The sequence below is a fragment of the Xiphophorus maculatus genome, chromosome 14 (genome assembly GCF_002775205.1).
Source record: "Xiphophorus maculatus strain JP 163 A chromosome 14, X_maculatus-5.0-male, whole genome shotgun sequence".
NCBI classification, from domain to species: Eukaryota; Metazoa; Chordata; class Actinopteri; order Cyprinodontiformes; family Poeciliidae; genus Xiphophorus; species Xiphophorus maculatus.
This window is the reverse complement of record NC_036456.1, coordinates 7,659,540-7,671,985: the sequence shown is the minus strand read 5'-3', so window position 1 is coordinate 7,671,985 and position 12,446 is coordinate 7,659,540. Positions and strand designations below refer to the sequence as shown.

At 39.0% G+C, this 12,446-nt stretch overlaps 1 protein-coding gene across 2 annotated transcripts in view; it reads left to right on the top strand.

The window, feature by feature from the left end:
- shroom4 (shroom family member 4) overlaps positions 1–12,446 on the top strand; it is a 68,049-nt gene that overhangs the window by 37,134 nt on the left and 18,469 nt on the right. For both annotated transcript variants that reach the window (XM_023346322.1, XM_023346323.1), the window contains exon 3: positions 8,718–8,924. In XM_023346322.1, the coding sequence (XP_023202090.1) occupies positions 8,718–8,924 (207 nt within the window). The remainder of the gene's footprint in view (positions 1–8,717; positions 8,925–12,446) is intronic.

Below are 12,446 nucleotides of genomic sequence, written 5' to 3'. Positions count from 1 at the left end.
TAAAATAACTTTCAAGTGGATCTTGGTGCAATGCTTGTATTTTCCTGGTTTTGTTTAAGCAAGCTAAACATGTCCTGACATGTTAAGAAAATGCTCATATGAAGACTCTACATCAATAATAGAAACATTGTTGTTTTTGTTTACTTATTTTAATGTATACTTTTTTCAACTGTTTTTCTGTTGATTGAAAATGTATTTCTTATGGTTTTGCTATCATACTTGAAGCAGTAGTTCTTTTAAAGTTGAAGTTTACACTTATTCCAATGAAAAGGTTACTGAATATAAAATATGTTTATAAATGTATTTTTAAAGGGTACATCTCAACAAGATATACCAACTAAAAAAAAAATCTCATTCTAAAAAATTTTTTTTCAGTGAAATAATGATGATGATTGGCCTACTGGTAAAAGGTATTCTCGGTTGTCTGGTGTTTTGAGGGTTTACACTAAACACCTGACAGATGGACGTGAACAGGACTGATGCTGATTCGTCACATCGTCTAAAAGGGAATGACGGTTCCCTTCTGACTCCTAACATTAGTCTTCACCAGGTCACAAAGCAATGTCCATAAAGACATGAATAAAAAAAGTTTGGTTTGAAAAAGCTTGACTGTCCTGTAAAGACTCCTTACCTCAATATCATCAAGTTGAATGATCAGTCATCCAACATCACTTTCCAAGCTCACAAATACACTTCAGGAAAAACTGGTAAAAAGAAAATCATTTGAACACACGGCTAAATCTTGTAGAAAGTCTATTCAGAAAAAAACGTAGGGCTGTGCTGTGGAATAAAAATAAGATATCATATCGGCTTAAATGCATGCGAAGGTAGACAAATGAATACTTTTTGCAATAAATTTTATGTTTGATACACTGTTTTATGGTTTTACTTGTATTTATCTGAGTAAATTTGAATTCAGTACCTTCACCTGCTTCAGTGATTACTTACTTGAATTGCACCATTTCATTTTAATTCACATTGACCATTTTATAAGTCTAAGCTCTTCATAAATCACACATACATAAAGTGGCTTTGTGAGTGTACTGTATGTTGACTGAGAAAGTAATAATGCAGTTTATTGTAGGTGTTTACCATTTGATGTTCCTCTCAGAAACTAGAATATGCCAATATCGAGAAAACTTTAGAGCTGTCATAATCTACAGAAACGGCCTCTATATATTATTAGCATGCAGAATTTGCATTGCCACTGCATCTGTTACCTTCCTGCCTCTATGCAGCTGATGCGAACCAAACTGATGCTGAAAAAAAATCACTTGAAAATGTCTTTCCTTTCATAAGTAGGGAGGGATTGCCGATTAGAGACACACACACACACTCTCCGATAGTCTGGGGACTTAGCAGTAACAAACAGCTCATTGTGCTGCAGAGGCTAAACTGGACTTCACCCTTCCTGCCATCGACCCCCTCTATGGGCCTAGTCTCACTGTACTGATTACCTGGTATGTAAGATGTCTGTGTGTATTTGACCCTTGGTTATAGCAAACAGGATTGTTTGAGGTCCTCCATGTAGTAAAGATATGTCCTCAAGTGTGTTTGTCATCCAGACATCCATCATTAGGAGTTCAAGGGGCTACAAGGCAAACAGAAGGAGGTCTGATTTCATGCTGATACGCGCACATATACGAATGGGAGACCTATAAAGCAAACAAATAGATCCTAATCAGGTGGCCACGGGGGTTAGAGGGGAGGAGGTTAGGTTCTTTGGGCTCTCTGACATAGTTAACCTTTTCACCTTTTTAGGGAGAAGACTTGGAATTCCAAGAATCTACTCGCATCCATGTGCACAATATGGACACACTTCTATGGAATGTGTCCCGGAAATCTTTGAAGCCCACTGAGGGACTTGTGTTTGAAAGTGTCTGCCGTTAAGGGGTTGGTTAAACTTTAACGCCGTCGGTATCAGAGACTAACACCTGCTGATGTTTGTTCAACAAGGTTCCAGTCTGGGCAAAGAGTTGAGACCCGAAAAACTTCACACACGGAGATCAAATTAGCTGCGGCCTGTACAAAAGGTTTTGTGTCTGTTAGGGGTGGCGGCTGATTTCTCAGGCTTCTCTGTCAACGTCATTTTTGGAAGATGTGTCAATTCCGTTTATCCTGAAACTTTGATGGATGAACACAGGAAATACTTGGATCAAATTATTGTGAGCTGAGGTAACTAGCAATGAGATGTTGCTTTTAGACCTTTGTGCAATGTCACTCACTGCAATTACCACTTCATACCTACATACTAACTTGACTTTGTGACCACCCTCTTGGGAGGCTCAGAGACATGAGGGTGGTGGTCTAACATGCTGTTTCTGTTGTTGCACAAGTGATACCGGAAGATAACTTACTGGGCTCATCTTAAAATTCAGGTTTTAAAGGGCTTTCAATTTTCTTCCCTAATTCTGAGTTAAACCGTGAATATGCAACTGAATAACCAAAAATTGGATAACTATGTAGCTCTAATCCTCCTTTTCTGTACATGTGAATAGGTTTGTGGAATTGGATTCTTCCATATACAAATAGATATTAAATTTCAATCTTTACATAGCGTGACATAGTCCCACAAATTTAGACAAGATACATGGTACTCTTTGCTGTTTTTATATTTACTTAAACATCACGTGAAGAATCTGGCATTATCTTTTACTGAAGAATCTGTATTGCAATTGTCATATAGCACTGCCAACCTGTAAATTTTCCCAAAGTACCCAATTATATTTATGTATGTCCTTCCTGAAAAAGTCTTAAATTAATGTATCTAAATTTAAGGCCGTAAAATGTCTTGAGTTATTTGAAAACTGTAAGTTGGCCTTAAATATTTTAATCGCAGGTTAAAATATTTAACCTGCTGGACAATTACATCTCGCATATTAATTTATTTTTTTTTGTTACTTTATTTTGAGGCTAAAGTTTGAGTCACGTGGCAACATCTTCATTGCAATCCATGACTCAAGTCGGTTGTGGCTACTGCTAACACACCTTTACTAGCCAGCTCTTTTGTATTGATCATGGGTAAGTGTAAATCTATCGCCAGTTGCCTGAACAAAGTTTGTACATTTCTATAGAAATAGAAGTCTTACATTTCATTCAGAATGGTCATAAAAAGTATCAAATTTGAGTTGGTGAAACCTGCAGAAAACCTGTAAAAAGTTTTGTTTGCTTGTTGTCTGAAGATGGGCCTTTAAAAGAAACTTTTATCACTGCCTGCCCCATTTTCCAGTGTATGTTTTTGTCCTTGATGCCACAGTTCAGCTTCAGAGACCATGGACGCTTTGATTAATCAGTGTTGTTTAGTTGGCATGACGACGTACAGCAAATTGGAGGTGATTAGGTCTAATCCTCTGGCTGATTGCTGTACATGACATGCCAGAAATTAGACCTGAACCTACACTACCCTAGAAGATCTCTGTAACTGCAACATATGTCAGCATAGTAACTTCATATTTTGACCAATCACTGCAGTTCTTGGACAGCAATCAGGATAAAAGTTGGACTTGAGTGGTGGATCAAGTGCTAGATTTAAGAGCCCTCCCACCAGGTAGGCAAGAAACAAATCTCAGTTTCTTCTATGAATTATGACCTTAACATGGGAGACAGGACAGCAATTAGGAGTGTATTCCTTTAATGTTGTCTTCATTGAAAAGCTATTGTTGCAAGAAGCCATAGCAACCTGTTCCCACTATGGGTTAAGCTTTTCTCCAGCTAAATTAGGGAAGCTGGTCAGAGTGTAGTCAAGCTGTCTAGATACAAATGTATGCCAATGATGTCAGTGTTTTATTCATATACATGTTTGAAATGATATCTATCAACAATTAGACTGAACCTGGCGCAGATAGCGAATGCTGTAGCACTTTCCTTAGATTGTTGTAGATTGATGTTTCTTCAAATTGTCCTTTGTCTACTTCTTGGCATGCCAGCTGCCTAGACTGCAGCTGTGTTGCCTTTTAAGCTGTTGCACAAAGTTTAACTAACTACTTATCAGTAGCACAGAACGCAGAAGTCTGAGTCATGCAGCTTTCATTACATTTCTGTGTGTAAAAGAAATGCGTCCGAGCGATAAAAACAGGGATAAGGTCTTCTGTTCATCCATCACACCCACTCATTGTGTTGGCCTATAATTATTGAGCAGATTTTTATTTTTTTTTCATACTCCCCTGCAGACCTCCCATCCTCTCTTACATTCCCCGTCTTTCACCACATTTTGTTTTCTCATGTTTCTGCCAAAGCGAGGGGCTGGAGAAAATCTGGCCCTCTCCGCCCCCATCTGTTCAAAACGTCTCTGCTTTCTTTACTTCTTTCAGACCTCTTTTTCGTGCTCCGTAAACACACGTGCACGCCAATGCACACACGTCCAAGGAGGAAGTACCTCTGCATTTTTCCCCCTCCTGTCAAACAATAACAGTGTGGAACTGTTGGTATTATTTTAGCGGGCCGTCCAGCGCTTTATCTGTCCGCCACAAGGCTTCCTCTCTGACGGGCTTGCACATCCTGGTGTAGAGGAGGGGGGAGCGAGAGAGAGGCAGGGAAGGAATGGCATGGGAGAGAGAGAGAGTAAGAGAGAGAGAGAGGCATGCCGAGTCCAGTTGGGAGACATAGCCATGTTTTGTCTTCCAGCGAGAGGAGCAGAGGAGGAGGAAAAGAGGAAAAGGAGAGAGAGGGGATGTGAGGATTGTCAGCTTGTTTTTCCCTCTTGGTCAGAAGCTGACTTTACTTCTTCACGTCAGCTCTCAGGCATTCAGGTGTCACTCGTTTGCATCACATCCCAACTCTCGTCAGACCTCAACTGGCTTGAGGGACAGGGAGATTCCCTCAAGCCATCAACCCCTTCAGTTGTTAAGGGGTTGATGAATCTGAGCTGAGTCCTTCTGAGTGGAAGAAGTTTAAGACGTTAGAGCAGACGATACACAATCTGAACTTGAACTTGGCTTGTCTGGGATCCTGAGGGCTGAGCTTGGATCATTTTAGCAGCAGATACCTGTGCTGTCAGGTAGGTTTTGAAAACTTTACATCTGCTCCGCAACTCTATCTGTAAAAGATCTGAACACAGAAAATGAAGGTGTTCATTCGAGGTTTGCCTCATTCTCATAGACAAGCTCACCATAGCCAAAGCCCGTAGTTTCGTCTTGCTTTGTAGCAGCTTCTGTCAGAGCTCAGATCTTCCCGTCTGTCTGGCATTTGCTCAGTGCTTTAGTGAGGCTCCATGTGTGACTCTGATTATGCGCTGTGACCTTTGCGGTTTCAGTCAGCTGTTGCTGTTTCTGGCCATTAAGTGCCACATTCCAGCAGATCTTTTCATAAAGACCCAGTCACAGTCAGAGTTTTTCCTCCTCTTGAATTCTGATCTTTGTTGTTCACTGATTTTGATCTTAGTTGTCAATATCTCCCTCTTTAACTAGATTTTAAGTTCAAGATGCTCAAAAGCTACGCAAGAATCCTGAGAGGATATTTAGAAAAAGAAAGTCCTGTTGACTTTGATAAATTTCTTGGTTTCTTTACTAAAAGACACCAACAGAAGTGGTGGGATAAGTCATTGTCTCTGTGTTCAGGTTAAGGATTTACTCTTATCTGTCAAACTGTAGCGTAGTGGATTCAAAATAGACTTCCTCAAAATGTGACTCCTCTTTGGTTGTTGTTTCAAGCAGCAACAGGTTACCCAGTAGGTTAAAGTGTCAGAGAGAAGAAGTTGTTCTAAAACTTTATTTGGTTAAATTCAAGATTCCCTCCGACCTCAAGATCTGTATGTGTATTGATATTTATAAAAAACAAAAATAGAGAGGCAGTAATCAGATATTTGAGATCTCTGATCTCTGGTTTTTGTAAAGTTTTGATCTGCTATTTATTTCCCAAGAGATTGGAGCCAGATACAGTCACACTGAGATTTCCAAAACATTTCCTACATTTCCAGGACAGAGAGGTTAGAGACTCAAAGCGATAACTTTGGAGCAACTTTGCTTTAATACACTCACATTTGCCAGTCTGCCGAGACATTTTATAAACTGATGTTGGAGTCATCTCCAGTTCATACCTGAAAAGGTTTGCTGTGGAAGATCAAAACTGCAAATCTACAAAATGACCAGCATCCACTGAAATAAACGTTTGTTTGCTACTTTACATCTTTTGTGATCCCACTAAATTAATTTTTAAGTACCTCTAAATACCTGAATAGCAACTAACTTTGACTCTTCTTCACACAGTAACAAAATTTACTCCGGAGAGTAGATTTTTGAGTTTCAGACTGGCACATCACCTGTCAGAAATGTTTATGGGTTCAATAGAAACTGATTTTGTATTTAAATTTGACTAATGGAGAACCACACTTTTAAACAGTCCTTAAGCTTAGTGCTCACAATGTTTTGATTTGCTACAGTGTCCCTCGACCCCGCCCCACAGCACTTGACAAACGTGGTTCTTCCCTTTAGTGAGGCTGTGAACTTGGGTTGAGATAGGTCATGTTTCAGTGCTAGAGTTAGTTTTTCTAACTCTACTGTTACTAAGTTAGCAGTATCACCACTTAAGAAATTGAAAAATGCTATCTAGCTAGCTCTCCTGCTTGCTACATTAGTACATGTCTACTGATTTACTTGGGCTTATTTAGAAAATTGATGGCAGAAAAACTTGATTACATACATAAGACCCAACTTTATAAAATACAATATAGCTAAAACATAAAAGTAGTGCACATAGTTAACAGCTGTTCAGCGTTCCACAGACTTTAGTGAGGAGTTCCCCTTTGTGTCTTCTGGAGGTTCCTCTTGTCCGCTGTATTATTCTTCTTGTCCAGCAACTCACTATCTCTGTAGAGTGTTATGGCAATTCTGGTATGTGTGATTTACTTGTAATTGTTAACTTGTACTTATATCTAAAGCAGTTTTTAAAGTATTTTAATAGCTATGTATTTCTTGATGTATTCAATGCCATTAAACTGTCAAGAAACAAACAAAAAAAACTTTAGTGTGGTTAGGATTTCGACGAGTCTCACTTAGCTCTGACACATTGCAAATCATGTTTGCCGGACAGAATAGATGCATACATGCTGCAAGGCTTTTCCCACACATTCTTCTGCTAAAAGGTTGTAGCAGTCTTAGTCTGAAATTACTAAGTTAACATGGTAAAAACGAGGAAAAAAATATATGTACAACCCTCTGTTGTAGATTTCAGAGTTTTAATCTTCACATCACCTCTGATCCAACCTAGGGACCACTTTGCTTTTGGAGAAAAGGATAAGTGATCTGGTTTTAAAATAAACACATTATTTCTCCTTGGAAATGCAATAAAACACAACTTGTATTTTGGGATATTTATCTGTCATTTTTCTGTAACCCTCCACCCCCAGTTATCAAATTCTCTGTCAAATGTCACTCGTTTTGTTTTTTTCTTGGTCGTAAATCTCTGAAAGTTAAACTTAATGAAACAGGAAGTGGTACTGAAGTAGCGGTTCGCTAATACTTGTGGTGCGTTCAATAATGGCATTTCGTCTGGCTGGACTTCAGATAGTTCCCACACAAACAAACGATAGACGCGCATATGCGGGCTTGACTTAAACTTTCTCAGGGGATAACTCAAGGACATTGTCAGCAAAGTTGAACAATCAGATAGAAATCCGTCTTAAGGAGCCAGAATCAGGAAACTACAGTGTTTATTTTGGAAGTGGGTCTCCCGCTCCTACTTTATCATAAACAATAATACTCAAAAACGGTCTTTTCCTCTCCCTCGTGGTGCCAGGGTCTGCATTCTTCTTCCTTAATTGTACCTCCAAGTGCTTCTGTGAAATACCCAGAATAGTGTCGTTTTACGGATTTTGCACTTTCTGGCTTAGGAACCGTATATCTCATTCTGGACTGGTGCTGGGAATTCAACTTTAGGTCACCCAGCTCTATTTTTTTTCAAAGTACAAATCTTCTTGACATATGTTCAAATAATAGTGTTAACTCAATTATATATTTTATATTCCTAGACTTAATTTTCTGTCTTTCTCCAAAAGTATCCATCAACCCGTCCATCCATTTACATATCAAGTTTTTACGTTTCGCCTTTTCTAACAGAATAAAGGGAAATTTTTCTTGATTTCTTACCTCTTAATTTTACTCATTTTCAACTTCAAGCGTAATGATTTTGCCTTTGTGCTTTGCAGCAGCTGTATTTATAGACAGACCTCATGTTTCCAAAGCTACACCTTATCCAACCTTAGCTGTCAACTCAGCAGGTTTTCTAGCTCCTTCCATCCAGCAGCAACATTCCTGACAGTGTGTTGGTTTAAAAGATATGAACTTTCGTTCAGACTGCAGCGATCATACATCGATACTGTTCTGGTCCCGTTCCCAGACCCCCTTTTTTTTTCTTTTACTATTTTTTTGTACTTTGTTTCTTTTTTCTTACATTCGCACTTTCTTTGCGGGGGGTTCAGTTGAATCTGGCCAGCGTGTGAGATCGGAAGACTGTATAAAAGAATTAGGGAATATTTTGGGACACAGTGGAATGCCTGGCCTTGGATCTGACTGGAGAACTTACTGCCCATGTGAGATGAGCGTTTTATGGCAGCACGGGGGGAAAGTCCAAACAGCTTCTAAGGAAGCCATGTCCAAACAGCATTTTGCCGAATTCCTCTGCTTGCGTTAATTGTAATTTACTGGCTCAATTTGAAATCTTAAGATGTGAATATTCTTTTGGGGATAAATACTGACCTGGGTCTTCCTCTCTCATTCACGCAGACGCAGCGTTCCTCTCATCAGGCCTCACTCCTGGCACTTGGCCAAGCTGTCGGAGCCGCTGCTCCCCCCCCCCCCTCCATCTCCTCCGCTCCTGACCCCCCACCTGCCCCTAGCCGACTCCCCTCCGCTCCCCCCTCCTCCGCCTCCGTCTGCCATGCAGCTCCACTCCGGCTCCTACACCCTACCCTGGCACACAACCGACAACAGGTGAGACACAACAGATGGACTGATGTCACATTTACCGATAACCAATAAAATGATTGATTTCTAGGTTTTACTTGATACAGTAACTTTTGGAACAACATTTGTCTGAAGCTTTTTGGAGCTTTTCAGTACCGAAATCTGAAAATCTCTGTATATCAGAGCTCTATAACGCATAGAGGAGAGACTTTTAGTTGCTTTTCAGCTACAAGAATCCAGATATGCTTCAGTCTTTCTCTGAAAATATTTGTTGTAAGTTAAAGAAAGAGGACTCCAATGTCTGTTTTTAAGCAAATATCTTTGTGGTTCCTTTTACTATAAAATGGTAATAAAAACAGAAAAAAATGGTGAACAAAACACAGATACTTTGTGTTATACCTAATAATTTGATATTGACTTAAGAACATTTGGCAGTACGTGATAGCAGCATTTCATTACATAGAGATGGGCAGTAGTATTTATTTATTTATTTTTATTTATGTTGATATGGGATTAAATTCTATTCTGTTCTTATTGTATATTCAGATCAAGCTAAGAAGTGTCTCTGATATTTTGTTTGATCCAACTAGTGGCAAATTAAGGCTTTTATTCCAGGTGTAGTTTGACTTTTTTCTGTTAAAAAAATGCTACAAACACAAAAGTTTGATCTTTTGTGGTATTTCTTAACCAAGCTTGAATTGATAAACTTAGATTTCCCAAATAGTCTAACATATTACGCTTGTCAGCAGTTTTTATGTACACAGTGTGTCATCCTCTCCATTTGAGTCACTCTTTGCCTTCCTGTGACTCCCATCAGATTTTTTTTTCACGCTGCAGGGCAGCGTTGGGGATTTTTTTGTTTCAATCTCGAAAAGCCAACAATTGTCAGGAAACAGGTGACATCACCGCATTTTATAGTCAACACGGCCCACGCAGGAAGCATTGATCTATTTTCGGCTCCTATTCAAACATCCTAAAGTGATAACCAATCACATTGCTCTCAGAAGACTTTATATGAAGTTGAGACTTCATATAAGGCTTTGACGTTATATGAAATCAAAACTTCAAAGGTGGGTCCATCCAAAGCCCTACTTGCATTGTTTGTGGAGGTTACACACACGTTTCAGTTACTGTATTCATCCCCAGGAGTGTAGTTTGCTTTAAGTAGCTAAATAACAAGTAGCAGAACAGGAAAACATCATTAAGAAGCCATGTCATGAAACATTAACAAGCATATCAGTTATTTGTTATATGCTGGATATATTTATGCCTCTAATTAAGTTGTTAAATTAGCCAAATGTTGTGTCTGTAGCTTTTGTTTTACCCAAAAGTCAAAAAGATTTAGCTACTTTTTGAACTGACGCAAGAAACAAAGTAGCTACAGCTTAGAAACATCTGACATTTTTAGCTAAAACAATAATGTTAAATAATTGAGGAGCTAGGGAGCTGACAACCTTCATGACCTCAGTGTCAAGTATAATAATGGTGATATTTTTGTTCCTGTGACACAGCAGGGGTGGAGGACTGTATTGTCCATTCAGGTTGAACTAAAATCAACCATGTGCTGTAGATACAAGACCCTTTGTGTCTCTGTATGATCTCACCGAGGTAAACTGTAATCTGTTAGAAAGAAAGAGGAAGTCTGCGGCGTCTGCATATTGACTCACAATAAAAATAGCTGCGCTGTCCTTGTTTGTCAGCTGCATTCTATGTAAGGGGTTTGTACTGTTCTCCTTATGATAAGAATCAGTGATATAATGCACTTCTATTAGATTTAATAGTCCCACGAGGATTAGATACCAGTACATCAGTGTTTTTGTGTTTGTGTTGGCCTTTCATTCCCACAGTTTCTGGACGCACACACACAGGTTTGGATTTCCACCCATATTCGGACTTTGCGTTGATTTCCATTAATTTAAGTAATGGCTGCCTAATCCTAAGATTTACACTAACCTTTACCAATATATTCCTAAATCACTCTTAACAAAAATCAAATTCACACCAAGCTTCTAAACCTAACACAAATCCTTAAAAAGGGGTCTGTCATATTATATTTCGGCTTTGGTCCCCATAATACCTATAGGTCTTCATAAGGTTGGTAAATATCAGGTCCTGATTATGTTACATAAACAAGAACACCCCCACACAAGTTTGTATTTCTGTCCACAATAGAACTTGGTATTAATTCAATTAAGTTTTATTTATATACCGGCAATTAGAAAATGTTGTGTCGATGTACTTTACAAAAAAAATTATTCAGTTTAGTCATACATACAGTACATTCCAATTGATCCTCATGATCAAACAGTAGAGTAACCTCAGTTAATTATTTAAAGTACTTTAAAATGTTTTTATCTAAGCAAACAGATTGCATTGAGTTGAAAAAAATTTAGAACATTTTTTTAGTACCAGAACCACTGCAGTGGACAGAATTTAACGCCTTACTTTGATCCAAATTCAACTTTTTATTAAGGTCCCTCGCCCAGGGTGGCGTATTAACTACCATTTATTTAAGAATCTACATTTATGCCTGACCCAAACCATTATTAATATATTCCTGACCCTACCCTTAACCAAAATCTAATTACACCAAATCTCTAAATCGAACTCCTTAGCCTCAACAAGAGGGTACACCATATTAGGGCTGATTGTTCCCATAAGAACCATTGATTCTTTGAAGGTTAGTAAATATGCCAGAAAGTGTCCTAAATAGGATAGCTAGACAAGTACACACACACATCGGATGAGGAGGAAGCTCCTGGCATAACTCTGGACAATGGCATGTGACTCCCAGAACATGTGGACAAAGAGAGGAAGACATCCAGTAAACTGTGTTTGTCTGAAGAGAGAGGACAATCTGTACAGTGTGAATGGGTTTGTAATGTACGACTTGTGTTTTTAATCTAAGCTCCGACACAATATGAGGCCTGAAGGAAGGAAGTTTATCTGTTCTCACCATTCTGATTAGCTAATAAAAATTGTTGTTGGTGTGTTTAGCTGACACACTGAGGATTAATCCAGCGACCTTACACGATCCCTGGGTGTATCTCTGCGTCAGCCTCACATGTCCCAGATTGGTCTCTGATTGGGCAGGAGTGACTGTCATTTCCTGTCCAGTTCTGACCTTATATCCTAGTTTCCTCTCTCTGTCAACCAGGTCAAATCTATACAACCGCCTCCTCTCCACTCATTCATTGCTCATTTCCTTCCCAAAAAATGTTTTCCCATGCAGATAATGAAGCATGGGATCTTTCCCACATCTTTCCCACAGTCAGTATTTTTCATCCATGGTCCTTTACAAACTTAGAAAAAGGTTTTGTGTTTTTTGTCTTCACCAATTGTAGTCTTAAAACAGGGTTACATCAAGAGTGACAAGTGACAAGTTGGTCTTTTCTGGATTTATGAGGAAAAGCAGCAACAAGTAGGCGAGGGGCAGCTCTGCATTACTGTATGAAGAGAAAACTCTAATATGTTCTCTGGTGTTTCATGAAAAAGACGTTAAGCTGTAGGAATGGTAGGATGAAAAATGTCTGAAGTTTTTAAACTTGA